A 20517-nucleotide genomic window follows, 5' to 3' on the forward strand; every position below is an offset into this window, starting at 1 on the left:
ATGAACCGGAAATAAAACTGGACTAGCTAGTATGTCCCCACATGGGCCAGGTCTGAAAAGATGGACTATTGTATCCGAATCACCCTGGGTCCAAGTTACATGTAGACGACTAAAAGCACTAAGGAGGATCCTGTTCAATGGTAAAAACAAAACAAAAAACGGTTATAGAGAGAGGGACTCTGTGTCCAGATGGGTTATAGGTCAAAAGGGTGAACCTAGACTAGACTATGAGCGTCTCTGTTTTTAGGTATCTGCTAAACTAATAAATGCATTGTTGAATTGCTATGATTATTCAGTTCTTGGCCAAAGGATCAAATGAACATGCCCTGTGTGTTGGCCATGGCCAGAGTCATCAGCAGTGACACTTACTAGCTCATAAAACATGACAAGATGACACTGCACACACTCTCCTCAGGCTATTTTTGGAACAAAAAAAAAATTATGATGTTGTCCGCTTGTTCAACTTCAATCTGTCCCTGGATAATGACCATGGCGTCCGCTAACACAGACGATGCAAGGTCTTTAGTGTTGATTCAAAAGAAGTGAGAGTTGCAGCAGACCTGCAGTTTTCTAGGAGTTTGAATTGTTCCACATAATGTGTTGCTTCTCCACGTTTAGTTCTGATTCTGGGTTCACAAAGCTGACCCAGCTAGTCCCAGATGACCTGAGAGGTCAGGATGGTATTTTGGCCTCAACCATTCAGTACTTTATAAACCAACATTATTTTTAAATGTCCTGTCTTTCTATTTCTATTTCTTGTTTGTTGCAGTTTTCAAATTTAATTTGAGGTGGGTGGGGGGGGTACTCTAGTGGGGTCCTGTATTAAAGGGATAGTTCACCCCAAAAATTCCTTTATTTCTATCAATTACACACCCCATGAAGCCTTGAATTCATGGAGATTTTTTTAGTTTGTGTTGCATACCTAAGCCAATGATTTGATGACCGTCGGAAAGATGCTAATGTCTCCGGTAGGAGACTCAAAGTTGACACTTTGAGTCTCATACCAAAGCCGTCGCCGCTCATCAAATTATTGGCTTAGGAATGCAACAAAAACAAAAAATTCATTCATTTTGGGGGTGAACTGTCCCTTTAACACAAAATGTGTTAATATAGCATCACAATAATTTTAACCACTTTATCCATATTTCATAGGTTGGCTATTCAATAATAGCAGATATAAAAGCTCACAGAGAGCTTGTTCATCTGCTGTTTTTGAGCATTATTGAAAAATCTTGAAAGTGTTTATACAAATCTTCTCTTCTTGGGGTCCCCTGGCACAAAAAAAATTCAGATGGGGGGTCCGTGGCCAAATACATATCTATTTGGGGATGTCCTTGACAAGAAAATGTTTGAGAACCACTTCTCTATATATTTTATGTTTATGTGCTTCCAGCTCGGAGGTCGATGAGTGGTTCTCCGTGCTGTTTGACGCTCTGAAATATCGCCCGCATCGAGTGTTCGACACAGAGGTAGAGTAACTCCTCACCTCTGACAGCCACACACACACACACACACACACACACACACCGACCGATACCGACACGCACGCACGCACGCACGCACGCACGCACGCACGCACGCACGCACGCACGCACGCACGCACGCACGCACGCACGCACGCACGCACGCACGCACGCACGCACACACACACACACAGTTGCTGTCAGGCAGAAACCTCTTATCTCCATAATTCTAATGTTTTTCCTTTTTTTCCCCATAAATTAACACCTTACTTGGTCATACTACCGCTACACAAAAACAGCAAAAGTTTTGCTATTTTTGAATTTGAATCCTGAAAAGTAACAGTTTTGGACATATGAGGTTTCCACCCGACAGAGACGTTATGCTGTCATACTGGTGCGCTCATGCAGTGGTGGAAAAGTAACTAAGTACGTGTACTCAAGTACTTACTGTACACAAATTGGAGGTACTTAATTACTTGAGTAGATTTTCCACTTTCAATATACTATCCAGAACCTCTCGGAGGCAAATATTGTAAAATTTTTTACTGCACTATAATTATTTGACAGCTTTAGTTATTAGTTGCAGATTTAGATTCAAATTACAAAATGTACATTAACCACTTTATCCCTGTACTTTGGCTAGCTGATCTTATTATATTAAGTTATTTAAAAAAGATTTGCCATTTTCTTTTTTTATAGAACTTTTAGTTTTGGTACCTTAAAGGGATATATAAATGACTTATTTTCTATCAATTACACACCCCATGAAGCCTTGGAATTCATGGATTTTTTTTTTTGCATTCCTAAGTCAATAATTTGATGACCGGCAGAAAGATGCTAATGTATCCGGATACTGCCACTCATCAAATTATTGGCTCAGCAATGCGACAAAAACAAAAAAATCTCCATCTTCAACGCTCCATGAGGTGTGTAATCGATAGAAAAAAAGTCATTTTGTGCCTGAACTATCCCTTTAAGTATATTTTGACGCCAATGCTTTAGTACTTTCACTGAAGTAAGAAAGTTGAATACAGTACTTTTACGTAATATTCCATCATTGTGGTAATCTGAGTACTTTTTTTTATTTTTTACCACCAGTGACCTCAGTTCACCTGTGATAGTAACACACAAAGGCTTGATATAATGTTGTTGAGTTGCTTTCATGTAGGTATGAATGAAGTGTCATGACTTCATTTAATACCTCTCTCTCTCTCTCTCTCTCTCTCTCTCTCTCTCTCTCTCTCTCTCTCTCTCTCTCTCTCTCTCTCTCTCTCTCTCTCTCTCTCTCTCTCTCTCTCTCTTGCCACAGGACTCCAGTGACGCGTGTTTGCCGGCCGCTGAGGTAAACATATCTCTGTTCAGCTAACCTTCCTCCCAACCTGTCTGACCAGTCCCACAGCCAGCCACTGCTAGCTGCTTTCATCCATGGAAATAAACTGAGAACACACCGCTTCTCAACCTCGGGTCCAGGGACCCCCAGGGGGTCCCAAAATGGGGCCCTTACCAAATGCACCTTTACGGGTCTTTAACTCTGAGAGTGTACAAATGGAACCAAACGCACCTTTACGGGTCTGTAACTCTGAGAGTGTACAAATGGAACCAAACGCACCTTTACGGGTCTGTAACTCTGAGAGTGTACAAATGGAACCAAACGCACCTTTACGGGTCTGTAACTCTGAGAGTGTACAAATGGAACCAAACGGACACTTACATGTCTGTAACTCTGAGAGTGTACAAATGGAACCAAATGGAACCTTACATGTCTACTCTGAGAGTTTACAGATGGAACCAAATGGACCCTACAGGTCTGTAACTCTGAGAGTGTACAAATGGAACCAAATGGACCCTTACGGGTCTGTAACTCTGAGAGAGTACAAATGGAACCAAATGGACCCTTATACGGGTCCATTTGGTTCCATTTGTACACTCCCAGAGTCCAATGAACAATGAGGATTTCACAGTGTGGATTGGGGTGTCCCAAACATTGTAAAAGTAATTTCCATTTGATTACACTCGCAGATGTTACAGACCTGTAAGGGGGGGGGGCATTTGGACCCCTGCTGTCCATGCCAATTCTCTCAAACCGAGAGCCAATTAGTCTCTCAGTTTGCCTCCCTCCCGGTCCGCCCTGTCTATCTGTGTGTTGAAGTGCCCCTGAGCCAGACACTTAACCCCTAACTGCTCCCGCGGCGTTGTATTAACCCTTGGTTTCCACTGCTCCTAAAGGTTAGATCAAACGCAGAGGTCATGTATGTGCAAATGCACAGTGTAAAAAAATACCCCAAAGAGGTGAGGACTAAATGATCATTTACTAATCTTATTATGAATTTAATTTGAATTGAAATTCTATTTTATATAAATTCCCACCCCCCACACACACACACACACACACACACACACACACACACACACACACACACACACACACACACACACACAAACATGGTAGCGTTTAAATAGCATACCACAACACTGTGTACCTATCAAGATAAGACATTTCCTCCTTAAGCCTGATTTATACCGGTCTCACGCGTATCTCACAATTAGCCAATCTACGATCTCACAATTGTAGATCGTCAATTTTTGGTGTGCGACACTGGTGCGCATCTACAGCAATTATAGTTCGGGACTTAGAAATGAGGGGCTCATTTTGACCTTGTCCTTGAATTGAACTTGTGCTTTGACCTTTTTGACCCCATAAGTTAATCATCTCTACGTTGCAGCATACCGATCAGTCCCGCCAAAGTCCATGGAAATTGTTTAGAATTTAGATTTTTTTCCTTTTCTTTTTCTTTTTTGCGGGTTTGCTAGTGTAGTTTTTTTTATTTATTATTTTGTTTAAAATGCTTAGATTTTTTTTATGGTAATATGGCATATTTGTCAAACATGCCATATTACCATAAAAAATATCTAAAACTAAGCATTCATTTTAAAAGAATTGATTCAGACATAAAATAATAAAATATTGGAAGACAGATTTCATATGCATGTTTATTTATTTAGGACTGACTGAATGCCTTACTTTGAAAACCTGACAGTCAATCAGTCCAATGCATGAACAGGTGTCATCATCATCTTTGTCATTTTAGATCTTTGCGTTAAAAAATGCCTCAAAAATAGCAGATGTACAAGTTCACAGCGAGCTTGTACATCTGCAATTTTTGAACGTTTTTGAAACATCTTGAAAGTGTGAGAACTGCTTCTACATTTGTAGAATCGGCCTTAGGTCTTAATGGGTTAATTAGTTAATGTTGACCCTCTTGCTGGCTGAGCCACCAAGGAACCCCAAGTTTGAATCAAGAGACCAGAGTTGTTATTGGTCACATGCTCACGCATGTGTGTGCAGTGAAATGTTGGGGTGAGAAGACAGCTCCACACTGTGCTAACAAATGTCCAATATACACACACGTATAGCGACGGAGCAGCGCTGACTCGGGAGGTAGAGCAGCCGCTTGGGGATCCGAGGGATCCCAGTTCGATTCCCAGGCGAGCAGTGTCCTTGAGCAAGACACTGAACCCCTAACTGCTCCTAATGAGCAGGTTGTGGTGCCTTGCATGGTTTCCTCTGCCGTCGGTGTGTGTGTGTGTGTGTGTGTGTGTGTGTGTGTGTGTGTGTGTGTGTGTGTGTGTGTGTGTGTGTGAAATGGGTGTAATGAACATTGTGAAGAGCTTTGGATAAAGGCGACATAGAAATCAATGTGTTTATCGGAGGGGGTTTCGGTGCCCACCAGTGGTCGGGTTATTGCGTGGGTGAAAAGCTTTCTCCCCCCTCTCCCTCCCTCTCTTCCCCTCTCCCTCTCTCTCCCTCTCTCTCACTGAGCTGTGGGCTGACTTCACTCACAACGGAAACCGTTGCCTAAAAAGGTGAATTTGTGCTGACGTCGAGCATGTCCGTATTCGGAATCCATGATTTGCGCAGACGTCGGGGATCTCCATTATACAGACGTGTTGTGTGTCCATATTTAGCCATGATCTGGGAAAACAGTCAAACAGACAAACCCACAACTTGTCCTTTAGCTGCGTGGAGCTGCTAAAGGACAAGTTGCGTGGAGCTTGTCCTTTAGCAAGCTGCGTGGAGCTTCAGTTTGACATTGGCTCCATGTGTAGGCGATTAAAAGGGGGATGGGATTAGAATTTCTGTAAACCAATCACAAGGGATCCCCACCCCCTACCGTCCGATTCTCATCGGACGGTACTTTTTGTACCGAATAAATCCTAGGTTCATTATTTACAATACCAGCCCAAGAGGGGCAGTCCACTCAGAGAGTGGACGGGGTCTATGGTCTGGAACCAGGCTACCTTTAAATACTAGATGTTGCAGCCCCCACCCCCCACCCCCACCCCATAAAAACAAGCATCACATTACATAGTGCAAATAGCAGTTTATATTATGTGGTGACAGTTCTGAGCTTGATCTACAGTACTGTACTGTACGTATTGTATGTAACCGGGTCGTGATTTTAATGTGTTCATTTATTCATGCGTTTCCTTTGTGTGTTTTTCTTGTGTGTTTTTCCCCCCAGGCTGATGTAATGAAGCAGCGCTCCATGTCGGACCCCCCTCCCAGCACACGCGGCAGGTCCTTGTCGGAACCTGGACAGGTGCGATAGGCTCTCTCTGATTGGCTCTTTGTTGATCTGGTTTTTATCATTTTGTACAAAGCCAAAGTGCAGTAACTTGGACACACCGACTTATTTGTGTATCCCAAAGGTCAAATTAGCCTTTGTGATTTTGGGGGATAGACAATTACCTAAAGAACAGATGTACAATTAGTGTAATATCACTTATATGCTGACCAGTTGAATCACTTTTAAACCAATTTTTCAGGGATTTTTTCCCCCCGTAGTTACTGCACTTTGGCTTTGTAGGGCAGAGTGGTTCTCAAACGTATTCTAGTCAATGACCCCCAAATGTATGTGTATTTTGTCGCGGACTCCCCAACTGAAAATGTTTTATGCCAGGGACCTCCATCCGAAATCTTTTTTTTTATGTTAAAAAATTGCAGATGTAGATCTGTAGCTTGTAGATCTGCTATTTTTTAATAGCCAATGTATAAAGCATGGATGAAGTGGTTAAAATTGTGACGCCGTATTAACACATTTGGCTGGGGAACTCCAAGGACCCCTGGGGGTCCCTGCGGACCCCACTTTGAGAACCAATGCTGTAGGACCCACCTTTCCTTCTGTCCTGTAGCACTGGTTCTCAAAGTGGGGTCCCAGGACCCCCCAGGGGTCCTTGAAGGGGTTCCAGGGGGTCCCCAGCTGAATGACAAACGGTATAACTTTTTGGGCGGTGAAACCGCCCCTATAAGTGAGGTTTGGAAAAATGTACAAATATTCTGCGCTGTGAAACCACCCCTATAAGTGAGGTTTGGAAATTTGTACAATTATCCTGCACCGTGATTGGCCAATCACAATCTATTCAGGACTGTGATTGGCCAGTGTCACATGACACATGTGCATAGCCCTATATAAGAAACCATAACTTGAAAAAAAACATAATTTGGTTTTTTTCAAGTTATGGTTTCGTCCATCATAAAGAGTGTTTCAATAAATGTATTTATCTTTTGTACATGATTGGTTGACTCCATTCAGTATTGTGATTAGCTAGCAAGACACCGCCCACTTCACACAGGGTGTGATTTTTAATATACTTAAGCTATTTGAAAATACTCACTTGTGAATTTTGAATTCCAGACTTTTACTTGTAACAGAGTGCTTCTACATTGCAGTATTGATACTTTTGCTTAAGTAAAACATTTGAGTACTTTTTCCACCACTGGCACAAACATACAAACGATTCCTGACTTTGACATTTTGGTTGGACATTTTGGTTGGACATTATCAATATTATAAACCATTGGTTCTCAAACTGTTTCGTGTCGAGGACCCCCAAATGGATATGTATTTGGCCGCAGACCCCCAACTGAAAAAGTGTTTTGCAAGGGACCCCAGAACAGAAGATTTATATGATAAAAAAAAAAAAATCTAAATGATAAAAGAAATATAATAATAAAATGATTGTGATGCTACTTTAACTACTTTAGCTGGGGGGAAATAGCAGATGTACAAGCTCGCAACGTGGCAGGAAGTAGATCTGCTTTTTTTTTCATAGCCAACGTATAAAACTTGTAGATGAAGTGGTTAAAATTGTGATGCTGTATTAACCCCTGGGGGTCCCTGGACTACACTAAGGAGTTGAAATCAGATGTTCATTTGTCAAATAGTTTGTGTTTTTGTTGGCAGGGATCAGAACTCCCCAGAAGACCCTCCTCAGAGCCTGTGAATCTCTACGACTACCCCAGATCCTACCTCAAAGGCCTCAAGTTAGGCCTATGGGTAAGGAACAGTAAAGAAACATGCATACATAAAAGCAGTGGTGTAAAGTAACAAGGTACATTTGCTCAAGTACTGTACTTGAGTACAATTTTGAGGTATTTTTTTACTGGAGTATTTAAAAATGTCAATACTTTTGCTTCTACTTCACCTCAAAGGCAAATATTGTACTTTTACTCCACTACAATTATTTGAAAACTTTAGTTACTAGTTACTTTGTAGATTTCGATTATTATTACAAAACATACATTAACCACTTTAGCCTTATTTTTGCCATTTGAAAATAGCCGATCTACAAGCTCACAATGTGCCGCGATGCGACGCATTGTGAGCTTGTAGATCTACTATTTTCAAAAGATGTTTATACATTATATACATTTGAAAACTTGTGAAACGGGACATTCTGCATAATGAGTACTTTCTACTTTTGGTACTTTAAGTACATTTTGATAGTTTTGTACTTTTATTTTAAAAAATTGAAAAACTTTTGCTATTTAAAAAAATAGCAAAAGTAGCAGATCTACAAGCTCAAAGCGAGCTTGTAGATCTGCTACTTTTGCTACTTTTGTGTGACGCTCTCAGGTATTCATGAAAAAACACAACAAATATGGAGATAAGAGGTTTCTGCCCGATGGCAACGATATTAAAACTCTATAATTGATTGATTGAGCGTTGCTGTGTCCTGCAGAAAAGGGATCCGCTTGATGACGAAACTCCGGGCACCAGTGAAGAGAACGACTACATGAAGATGGAGGCAGTGTGAGTGTCACTTCCTCTACACACAGTGTGTGTAGATTGGATCATATATCAAATGATATAAATATGAATACATAAACATAACGTTTCAAAGAGATAATCAACAGAAAGACAAAGGAGAGGAATAAATTGGCATAACGACCAAATTGGGGAGAAAAAGGGGGTAAAAAATAATTGGCTACTGTAAATTTGGGAAAGAAATAGAATCCCTAAGTTTTAATATCCATTCCTTTCCTCTGCCGATGGAGAGAGGTACAATGATAACGGTTATGGTGTTTTAGGAGTACATCCCAGCCGTCCATGCACAATAATAATGACCTGTCCTATTAGTAGACTACCATACATGGCAGTTGTGTAAAGTAACATTTACTTAAGTACTGTACAGTACTGTAAAAAAAAATTAGTATTTTTTTACTTCCAATTTTCAGTACTTTTACTTCTACCCCATGCACTACATCTCAGAAGCAAATATTGTACTTTTACTCCACTACAATTATTTGCAAACTTTAGTCACTAGTTACTTTGCAGATATAAATTATGATATTATAAAACATACATTAACCACTTTAGCCCTATTTTATACCTAGGGTATTTGAAAATAGCGATCTACAAGCTCACAACAACATAACAACAACAATTGTTGTGAGCTTGTAGATTGTGAGCTTGTAGATCGGTGAGCTTGTAGATCGGTGAGCTTGTAGATCGGCTATTTTCAAACAATTTTGTACTTTTACTATAGTAAGTATATGTTGATGCCAATACTTTGGTACTTTTACTCAAGTAACATTTTGAACACAGGCCTTTTACTTGTAACAGAGTATTTCTATGTGTTGTGGTAGTGCTACTTCTACTTAAGTAAAATATCTGAGTACTTCTTCCACCACTGGTACATGGTAGGAAACCAACAGATGCATCTCGTATCATTGTGTATAATATTTGCCAGTGTTCTGATGAAGCGCTTGATGGCTATGGCGTCACTATGTGCTTAACCCATTAAGACCGGCAACGCATCTGTGTAACCACTTTAACCATTATTTTATACTTTGGCTATTCAAAAATAGCAGATCTACAAGCTCAGGGAACATATTTAACTCAAATCTTTGCTCCTGGGGGAGGGGGGGTGAGATCCCTGGAACAACATATTTTGAGGTGGGGGTCCGCGGCCAAATACATATAATTTTGGGGTTCCTTGACATGAAAAAGTTTGTTCCAGGGACCCCCATGCAGAAGCAAAGATTTGAGCTAAAATGTAGTTAATTTTTTTATATTATATATATATATATATATATATATATATATATATATATATATATATATATATATATATATATATATATATATATTCAAAGATTTTCACAAATTTTCACAATTAAAAATAAATAGCAGATCTGCACGCTCATAGTGTGCCGCGTTATGAGTTTGTATATCTTTTTTTTTTTCATGACTTTTTAAAGTCATGAGCATAAAGTGGGCTAGCTCCCTGATTACCTGGAGGTGGCATTGGACCGCTAACTGCTAACTGTACTTAACGGAAAAGAACAGTAACAGCTGGTGCTTAAGTCACGTTTTGGCACCAAACTTCAACCAACACTCTTGTCATGTGTGACCCGCAGACACACTCTGTGGAGCCGTGACCTTCACGGTGAATTACAGCCTGCATGGCTTTGACATGTCAAACCATGTTTGCTTGGCCTTTTACATGCATGTATTGTATTCATGTGTTTGCTGTCTCCTCTGTGTGTCCGTGATAGATATGAAGACATAAAGGAGGGGGACAGAGACACTCAGATGTTGTAAGTATATTTTATTGTATTAGATTTGTATTCTGTAAAATGTGTACTAGTATAATTAAACCCAGGAAAATACATTAAAGCATAATTGAATCACTTGTTTCCAATGTGGTTCTGCAGCATAACTGAAAATAAATAGTCCAATAAATTACATGGCACCAATAAATTACATGGCACCAATACATTTTAGCATGCAGCACGTCACATGAATTTACAATATGCAAAACCAGATTTTCATTTAATAAAGTCTGTAATTTTGTTTATTTGTAGCTGACAGTTACCTGCTTTTAATAGGAAAGTAAATCAATGTAATAAAAAAATATATATCGGCAAGGAGTCACCTTCATTTGGTGTTTCAACTATTAATCACCGTCACATGTGCACACAAAAGTAGGCCTTGTTTGTCTGACCCTTCGTGTGTGTGTGTGTGTGTGTGTGTGTGTGTGTGTGTGTGTGTGTGTGTAGGGACATTGAAGTCAAAGATTTTACGGAGGGAGGAAGCCTGGTGAAGTCTATAACCAAAGTCTACGACAGGCTCAAAACCCAGATGTCAACTGAGACGTTAAACACTGGAGAAAGGTACAAGAATCATGAACAGTTGGTCACGTGCCTTTGTACACACACACACACACACACACACACACTTCATACATACCGTATGTGAAATATACACTATATTGATGTTTTTTGGTTAAAAAGGTTAAAGTACTACAGTATATTCTGATAGTAATCATTGCTACAGAGTGTTTGTTCGGTCACAGGGTATGTTTTCAGTAGGTGAAATATTACCTGAAAATCAGGAGAGAGCACTGTTTAATAATTAATAAAGAGCTGGAGAGACCTTAAAAGAGTCCTTTTACTGAACAAACACTCTATAGCAAAGATTACTATCACATATAGAGCTATTTAACACTTATTTTTGTATAAATGATTCATGTTTTGGAAGCTTATGACTTTCATTCAACTATTATATAAGACAAATATGTACTTTTGACTCCACTACATTTCTAGGAAGGGATCAATTGCGTTACGAATTAACTAGTGATGTGCGGGTCGGGTTTTTTCATGACGTGCCTCATTCACCCGCAGCCCGCATAATTGCCTCTGAAATCCTGACTCGACCACCCGCGCTGCGGGTTGACCCGCGGGACCCGCGGGTTACGGGTCGGCCCGCTCATCACTAGAATTAACCACTTAAACTGTCTTTAAAAAATAGTGAAAATAGCAGATGTATGAGCTCACAACAAGTCACATTGTGATGTGTGCTGTGAACAAGGGTGCTAAAGCCTGAGTAGACGTAAACATTAAAAAACATGTATTTTTTAATACTTCAATATTAGTTTTAAAGCAAGTAAATACTCCAGTACTTTAAGTCAAGTTCAAATTTGACCGAGCAACTTTTACTTGTAGTCGAGTATCATTTGACCATGATATCTATATTTTGACTCGAGCACTGGGGTTGAGTACTTTGTCCAAACACTGTTAAAGGTAGGGTAAGTGATATTTTTTGGATAGAACAAAAGGTTTTTTGCTCTATATTGTGATAGTAATCATTGCTATAGAGTGTTTGTTCAGTAACAGGAGTCTCCCTGTCTCTCCAGCTCTTTAATAAACAGAAAATGCATTTTCAGAGAGAGTACCCATTTATCAGCTTAGTTTTTATAGTGTTCTAGTTCCAATTTTGTCTGCTCATTTCTTTGTGTCATCACTTCCAATTTCACTTGTTTAATCTGTATCCTGACTGAGTTATCTATCCTGAATGGATTAAATTGGTATCCCGACCTGAAAATGCATTTTCTGTTCTATAAAGAGCTGGAGAGACATGGAGACTCCTCTTACCGTTTTTTCCCCCCTTTTATTACAGGTTTTTCTTACTTTAATTCTGACTTTAAAAACTCTGTGAAGTTTAGATGTGTGGCAAAAAGGAAACGTCTATCGCGCACCTCTCCATTCAGAAATGAATAACAAGAACCGTCGCCCTAAAACACCCTTGCCCAGGGTCTAGTCCGGCGGCCTCTGCCCGTGAAAAAAATGGGTTTTAGGACAAGCTTTCCGTTTTCCATATATCCCCCCATATATCCCCCCCCCCCCAATGGAACTGGATGAGTACTATCAGAATATGGAGCTATTTAACACTCATGTTAGCCAAAGAAAATCACTTACCCTACCTTTAATGTCTCTAATAGTGCATGGCTTTAGCCTTGCACGCGTTGGCACGTGTGACTATATTTTAGCCTGCTTGTTGAGCCAGTGCCTCTTCTCTTGAGCGACACTAGTCTGTGTCCTTACTGTCCTAGATACCAACCAGCAACCGCAGTATATACTGTAGCTTCCTCTGGCTCAAATACCTGGACTGATGACAATTACTGAGCTGGTTTCTGCAGAGCCTGTCGACAGACCAGGATAAACAACAGGCTGCTTATACAACCAGTTTGGCCAGTTTGGCGTTCCGCCGCTGTTGTTTGTTGTGCACTTTTACCTCGCATATCCGTTTCAGGTCATTTTGTTAAACTTACAGTAAAGGAGTAGTTCACCCCAAAAATGTCTTATTTTCTATCAATTACACACCCCATGAAGCATTGAATTCATGGAGATTAGTTTGTTTTTGTCGCATTCCTGAGCCAATAATTTGATGACCGGGTGTATTTCCGGTAGGAGACTCAAAGAGTCTACTTTGTGTCTCCTACCGGATACATTAGAATCTTTCCGCCGGTAATCAAATTATTGGCTGAGGAATGTGGCAAAAACAAAAAACAAATCATGAATTGTAGGCTTCATGGGGTGTGCAATTGATATAAAATAAGATTTTTTGGGGGTGAACTACTCCTTTAACGATTTCCCAGGGCCATATGCTCACGAATGCAGAGTGATTTGAACCCAAATGCAAAGCCACAGCAAATAGAGCAAAGCATTGAACTCTCTCACTGCCAGACTTATTTGTCGCTGCGTGCAGCCACTGCCAGCAATCTTTCGATTTTCTTACCTTTTCAAGTAGTCACAGAATATTTATCTCCAGTATGATCGATCCCCTGATGGTTGCTAATCACGGGGGGTTTCACTGTGCTTCCGCGAAAATAAAATAAAAGATAGATAGATGGATAGATGGATAGATGGATAGATGGATAAAGATAGATTAGATAGAACCACTGTCGTATACAGCAATACAAAGGCAAGAAAAACAATAAGAAGCACTGTCAATACAGAACAACAGTATACAATAGTATACACCAATACAACTATCCTGCACTATGCAAGTGTTCATTTTGACAGCAAATTTTGATTTAGTCTTAGTCTTTTGAATAACACACCATTTAGTTGTAGTCCTATTTTAGTCTTCTGAAATTGTTTGTTATTGTTTAGTCTTAGTCTATAGTCGACTAAATATCAAAATCTTAGTCCTTTAGTCTTAGTCTTAGTCGACAAAATTATCACTAAGGTTACAGTGTCCTCACCGTATCCCGCCCCAGAACAAATAAAGTGTCCAATATAATCAGTGCAATGCGAGAGAAAAGTGACAGTGTTCACAGTGCAATCAGTAGAATAACCATAACCATACCCAGTGGTGTAAAGTAACTAAGTACATGTACTCAAGTACTGTACTTAAGTACAATTTTGTGGTACTTTTACTTTACAAGAGTACTTCCAATTTTCAGTACTTTTACTTCTACTCAACTACATCTCAGAGGCTAACATTGTGCTTTTATCCACTACAATTATTTGAAAACTTTACTAGTTACTAGTTACTTTGTAGATTTTGATTATTATTACAAAACATACATTACCCACTTCATCCCTACTGTATATACATTTCGGCCATTTGAAAATAGCAGATCTACAAGCACACAATGTGTCGCGATGCAACGCATTGTGAGCTTGTTGATCTGCTATTTTCAAAAGATTTTTATACATTTTTATACATTCTGCATAATGAGTACTTTTACTTTTGATACTTTAAGTACATTTGGATGCCAATACTTTTGTACATTTTGAATTCCGGACTTTAACTTGTAACAGAGAATTTCTACATTACAGTATTGATTATTTTATTAAGTAAACAAATTGAGTACTTTTCCCACCACTGACCATACCCTATATAGGCCTATCATACAGCATACATATACAGTATACGATAATATCACTGTAGTGAAGGATCAGCCGGCTCATATTTCTGAAGACTGCTGCAGGAGTCAAGACAATTGAAAGGCAGAACAGGCCCTAATAACAGGTTCCATGGTATCAGCCATTCATTTGTCAGACTCCAGTGTTATAATGAAGCTTGGCACACATGTCATGGCACGTGTCACCTCAACACATTCACGCCAACAAGATAGTGCCCAAGGCATTCGTTGTGGAAAAAAATAAAGAGCCTTTATTTGCAGCAGGTGTAAAGTAACTAAGAACATTTACCCGAGTACTGTCACATAAGTGCAGTTTTGAGGTACGCTTACTTTACTGTAGTAAATTTCCATTTTTCACTACTTTATACTTCTACTCCACTGCATCGCAGAGGCAAATATTGTACTTTTTACTCCACAGCGATTATTTGAAAACCTTAGTTGCTACAGTAGTTACTTTGTAGATTTAGATTGTTACAAAGCAGACATTCACCAATTAAGCTTGTAGATCTGGTATTTTCAAATGATTTTGGACAAATCTCTCAGAACTTGATATGTGCGCCAGAGATGTAAAGTAACTAAGGACATTTACTCAAGTACTGTACTTAAGTAAAATGTTGAGGTATTTTTACTTTACTTTTCCAATTTTCAATACTTTTACTTTTACTCCACTACAATTATTAGAACATTTTTGTTACTAGTTACTTTGCAGATATAAATTATTACATTATAAAACATACATTAACCACTTCAGCCCTATGTTATACCTAGGCTATTTGAAAATAGCCGATCTACAAGCTCACAACACGTCGCAATGCGACACGTTGTGAGCTTGTAGATCTGCTATTTTCAAACATTTTAGTGCTTTTACTTTTGTTACTTTAAGTATATTTTGATGCCAATACTTTTGTACTTTTTCTCAAGTCAACAGAGTATTTCTATATTGCAGTATTGATACTTTTACCTAAGTAAAACATTTGTGTACTTCTTATACCACTGGCGTGCGCAGAGCGGGTTTGATTGACAGCTTCCTCACAAACTCCATGTTGTGTTTAGTTGAGCCAAGTTCACCTTGTTATCCTGCTGCTATATGTCTTTAAGGCATCCTAAAACTGTCAGCTTAAAGCTCCACCCAGACTCAAGCTTGTCAAAACAGGGTTACAAAGTTCCACCTTAAAGAAAACAATAAGAACAACAACAACTATTCCAGGGGGTCCCCAGCAAAAGTAATTAGCATTATAGCATCACAATCATTCTAACCACTTTATCCATTTATACGTGCAAGCTCACAGCTACAACCTGAGAGCTCACAGAGGGCTTATACATCTCACAGAGAAATCTGCTATTTTTCAAATTTAAAAAGAAATATCGAAAATGTTGAATCATTTTTTTTTTTACATAAATATTCTCTTCTGGAGGGGGGGTCCCCTGGCACAAAACCTTTTCCGATGGGGGGTCCGCAGCCAGATACGTATCAATTTGGGGAGGTCCTTAGCGTGAAAAAGTTTGAGAAGCACTGGTTTAACCCATTAATACCGGGAATGCATCGCTGTCATTTTAGATTTCTTTGACTATTTAAAAATAGCAGATCTACAAGAAAAATCATGAAAATGTGTGCAAATCTTTGAATATACTAATTTTTTTTTTAAGCGAACGTTTTGTAACAAAATATTTGACAAATTCACTTTAAAAAATATATTTTCAAAGATTTTCAAAAATAGCAGATCTACAAAGCTCGTGCCGTGCTACGAGCTTGTAGATTGGCTATAAAATATAAAATGACACAGATGCATTGACACAGATCCCATTAAGACCGGTTCCCGGTGTTAATGGGTTAACGAACGTCAATTGATCATTTTTGTGGCCGTTTTTTCTTCCAGAGATGAGCTCATCGAAGAGTTCCTGACAGACAGCAATTGTCCCAGGGAGAACGGAGCCGTCTCCCCTGTAGAGAGAAGTAAACACACCGCCATCACCTTGGAAAAACACTGCTCCATGGACAGGTGAGCATCACCGCAGGCTGGATGTTTTTCTAGAGCATTCCATTGTGGGGATTTCAAGGAACGTGTTTTTTACGTTACAAAATGGAATGCGAGCAAATATTATCTCTAAAGTAACGAGAGGGACCTTGTCATCTCGTACAAGTGGATGATGGGGGTGCGGCGGACAGTAACGAAGTACATTTACTGGAGTACTGTACTTAAGCGCACATTTTGAGTATCGGTACCGTACTTGAGTATTTGACTCAACTGTATTTCTGGGAAGGGAAAAGGCACTTTATGAATGAACCACTTAAGCCCCATTTCAAATGTAGAGACGATAGCAGATCCACATGGTCACAATGTGACACGTTGTGAGCTTGTAGATCTGCTATTTTCATTATTATTGACATTGTCATTAAATATAATTTTTTAAGATTTTCTGAAGATTTCCACAAAAAAGGCACACATTTTCATGAGTTGAAAACAAATTCAAACATTTTTCAAAAATAACTTCATGAATACAATTCCCTAAATTAGAAAACAGTCATGAAAATAACAGATCTGCAAACTTTTTCAAACTGCACTCCTTTTTTCCCTTTCACCAAATCTCTTCACCAAAACCTATCCGTTCTACAAGCTCACAACACATTGTACAACACATCGCAGTGTGAGGCATTGGGAGCTTGTAGATCGGCTATTTTCCCAGAATAAGGTCGCCATGTGGTTATGAACTGCAACATCCTTTGAGTTGTTTTTTCCTTTCCTTTCCATTCCAAGCATTGTCAACATGGCCCCAGAAGAGAAAGACATTGATGTCAACCGGGCCGATTTGAAGAAACACCTGACGCTGACAGAGATGGATGGTAAACCATGGTATGTAGTACAGAAAGTCTCTGATAGGCTGGGAGCGCTGACATCTCTCCAGGAATAGAGGCCTTTCACAGAATTCTTAGAATGCCTATTTATGTTGGAATAAACAACAGTTGCGAACAGGTGTTACGACCCGGCCTAGGGGAGCCTAAAGGCCCCTGCATGCTACCAAATGAGGTGATCACCCCATCACCTTTTAGGAGAGAGAGCTCTCTCTATGATAGAGAGGGCTCTCTCTATAACCTTATCACCACCGCGGTGATAGATGACCACAGAAAATGGTAGCATGCGCCCCCCTTTAGTCATAACAAGAAGTGGACTCCCTCCTTCCCAGTTCCCAAGCACAGCCAGTCAACACAAGGTTAAATGTCCAAAATACAGTGATTTAACCCTTGAAGACCGGGAACGCATCTGTGTGTCATTTTAAGATTTCTTTGGTAATTCAAAATTAGCAGATCTACAAGCTCATAGTGCCGCGCTATGAGCTTGTAGATCTGCTATTTTTGAAAAATCTTTAACATTAATTTTGTGCAAATCTTTGAATATATATTCTTTAAAGCGAACATATGCAACTCAAATCTTTGCTTCTGGGGGGTCCCTGGAACAACTTATTTTGAGATGGGGGTCCGTGGCCGAGAACCACTGATTATAGCAACATACGTAAAAAAAATAAAATAAAAAAAATTTAAACTACATTTTGTAGAATCCCCCAGAAGAAAAAATTAAGATCCACAAGCTCGTAGCGCGACACTCTGTGATCTGCCATTTTTGAATAGCCAAAGAAATCTGAAATGACACACAGATGCGTTCCCGGGCTTAATGGGTTAATAACCAAAGTTACATGGGTAAAATACCTCAGGGTCACCCTGGGCAAGACCTGGGATGTTGGTTGTCTAGGAAGTTGACAACCGGAAATGGTTGAATTTGGCGGAGGTACCGCCCAAGGAAATGACGTTGATGCTTTACAAATCTGTTAACATTCTCCGTGAATGAAACGAGCGTTATGATTGGTAAAAAAAAAACGTTTCCGGGGGAAACGGAAATCCTGTCCACTCAAGACTTCCTAGACACTCGCTGCTTTAGGTCGTGACCAGGCTCGTCTTTTTGCAGATGAGTGAGGCTGGGACCGAGGTTACCTCAGGGTAGGCCCTTGCACATAAAATCTAAATCAAAACAAAAGCCTATGCTTACCTGTACCAAACAGAACTACATAGTTCTTCTTACCTAACTTGACACAAACATAAACAAAAGAAAGGCCACCCACCCCTACAATACCAAAAGCTGTAAACGAACCCATGTTAAAACTAGCAACTCTAAAACACAGTAACAGAGCTAAAACCACTCGCAAACACAGATGCCTGGTGTGGTTGAAGGCTGCATGGGTAGAAGGAAGACATCTGAAGGACTGGGGACACCGGGACAGCCATCTTTATAGTCCCCAGCCTGGTCACAGGAGCCTAACATCACACTGCAGGCTCCACCTATCCAATTAGCCACTCACTCAGTCACCATTCACACCAGATTGTACTCAATGAGTCACTCATTCACACACACGCACACACGCGCACACACACACACACACACACTCACACTCACACTCACACACTCACACACTCACTCACTCACACTCACACTCACACTCACACACACACACACACACACACACTCTACACATTGAGAAAATGCACAATATGACGCTAGGGTCATAACACAGGTGCACAAAAAAAGGTGCCTAAACTGTAACACCATGCTTGCTATGTGTTGTTACGTGACATACTGCACATACATGGACATGATAATAATTCTGTGTCTGATTTCTGGAGCTTGTAAACGGGTCAGAGCGGAACAGTCATTTCATGCTTCTCCAGTGTTTTCAGCCATGCTGAAAGAAAGAGGAACATGTGATCCTCTATTGGCCTCTATTGGTGCACTTGTAGTTTGAATAATTTAACCAGTCTGTATGATAGAATTTATTAAGCCAGATATAATGTATGGTGAGCATACGTCACTGAGAAATAAACCCCCGACAGGGTGATTAGAGCCCAATATCCTGCCATACAGCCCAAAAGGTCAATTTCAATGTATTGTTAACAACCTCAAATACACGAATGGCAAAAGGATTTATGTGAAAACCACAGCATCTACGTACTGTTTGTGCTGTTGTGTTTGTGTCAGTGGTGGAAAAAGTACTCAAATGTTTTACTTAAGTAAAAGTATCAATACTGCAATGTAGAAGTACTCTGTTACATCGCGTTGCGATGCGACGCGTTGTGAGCTTGTAGATCTGCTATTTTCAAATAGCCTATGTATAAAATAGGACTAAAGTGATCAATGTTTTATAATAATAATACATTTATAATAATAATAATTTATATCTGAAAAGTAACAAAAGTTTTTAAATAATTGTAGTGGAGTAAAAGTAAAAAAATTACTTAGTTACTTTCCGCCACTGGTTTGTGTTGAAGTGTGTGTGTGTGTGTGTGTGTGTGTGTGTGTGTGTGTGTGTGTGTGTGTGTGTGTGTGTACGTACGTGTGTGTGTGTTTCAGTGTGTTCATCATCTATGCATTGTGTGTGTTGCAGTGTGTTCATCATCTATGCAGTGTGTGTGTTGCAGTGTGTTCATCTATGCAGTGTGTGTGTGTTGCAGTGTGTTCATCTATGCAGTGTGTGTTGCAGTGTGTTCATCTATGCAGTGTGTGTGTGTTGCAGTGTGTTCATCTATGCATTGTGTGTGTTGCAGTGTGTTCATCTATGCATTGTGTGTGTTGCAGTGTGTTCATCTATGCATTGTGTGTGTTGCAGTGTGTTCATCTATGCATTGTGTGTGTTGCAGTGTGTTCATCTGTGCATTGTGTGTGTTGCAGTGTGTCTGGGTGGACGGGCCAGCCTCAGACCATGTGTCTGTTCCACAAGGGAGACCAGATCCTGGCCATTAACGATCTACACACCTGCAGCGTGGGAGACTTCCACAACTACCTGAGTAAACTACTGAAGAACGACGTACGTTCAAAAGAAAACCATGCATGCACCTGCACACGTTACAATCCTAATTTACAATTTAGGCATTTATCTGATGCTTTCATCTAGAGCAACTTAAAAAGTGTGAAAACTAATGTCTAAATGTCATGAACACTAGTCAACAAAAGACCAATCTGGGAACCTATTTGTTTAACCCATTAAGACCGGAAACGCATGTGTCACTTTA

General features: G+C 39.8%; 1 protein-coding gene across 6 annotated transcripts in view; it reads left to right on the top strand.

The window, feature by feature from the left end:
- LOC308104303 (pleckstrin homology domain-containing family S member 1-like) overlaps nucleotides 1–20517 on the top strand; it is a 39580-nt gene that overhangs the window by 17058 nt on the left and 2005 nt on the right. For 5 of the 6 annotated variants that reach the window (XR_013934814.1, XM_080454702.1, XM_080454701.1 and 2 more), the window contains 11 exons: nucleotides 1394–1469; nucleotides 2773–2805; nucleotides 4878–5003; nucleotides 5987–6064; nucleotides 7709–7801; nucleotides 8487–8557; nucleotides 10306–10347; nucleotides 10810–10923; nucleotides 16340–16462; nucleotides 17219–17314; nucleotides 20177–20312. Coding sequence is in view for 5 of the 6 variants with exons in the window: in XM_080454702.1 (XP_080310828.1) it covers nucleotides 1394–1469; nucleotides 2773–2805; nucleotides 4878–5003; nucleotides 5987–6064; nucleotides 7709–7801; nucleotides 8487–8557; nucleotides 10306–10347; nucleotides 10810–10923; nucleotides 16340–16462; nucleotides 17219–17314; nucleotides 20177–20312 (988 nt within the window). In the remaining variant the exon portion in view is untranslated. The remainder of the gene's footprint in view (nucleotides 1–1393; nucleotides 1470–2772; nucleotides 2806–4877; nucleotides 5004–5986; nucleotides 6065–7708; nucleotides 7802–8486; nucleotides 8558–10305; nucleotides 10348–10809; nucleotides 10924–16339; nucleotides 16463–17218; nucleotides 17315–20176; nucleotides 20313–20517) is intronic. The other variant, XM_080454705.1, reaches the window with a different exon arrangement.

This window comes from Gymnoscopelus braueri, assembly GCF_963280865.1.
Source record: "Gymnoscopelus braueri genome assembly, chromosome: 17".
In the NCBI taxonomy this organism is placed as follows: domain Eukaryota; kingdom Metazoa; phylum Chordata; class Actinopteri; order Myctophiformes; family Myctophidae; genus Gymnoscopelus; species Gymnoscopelus braueri.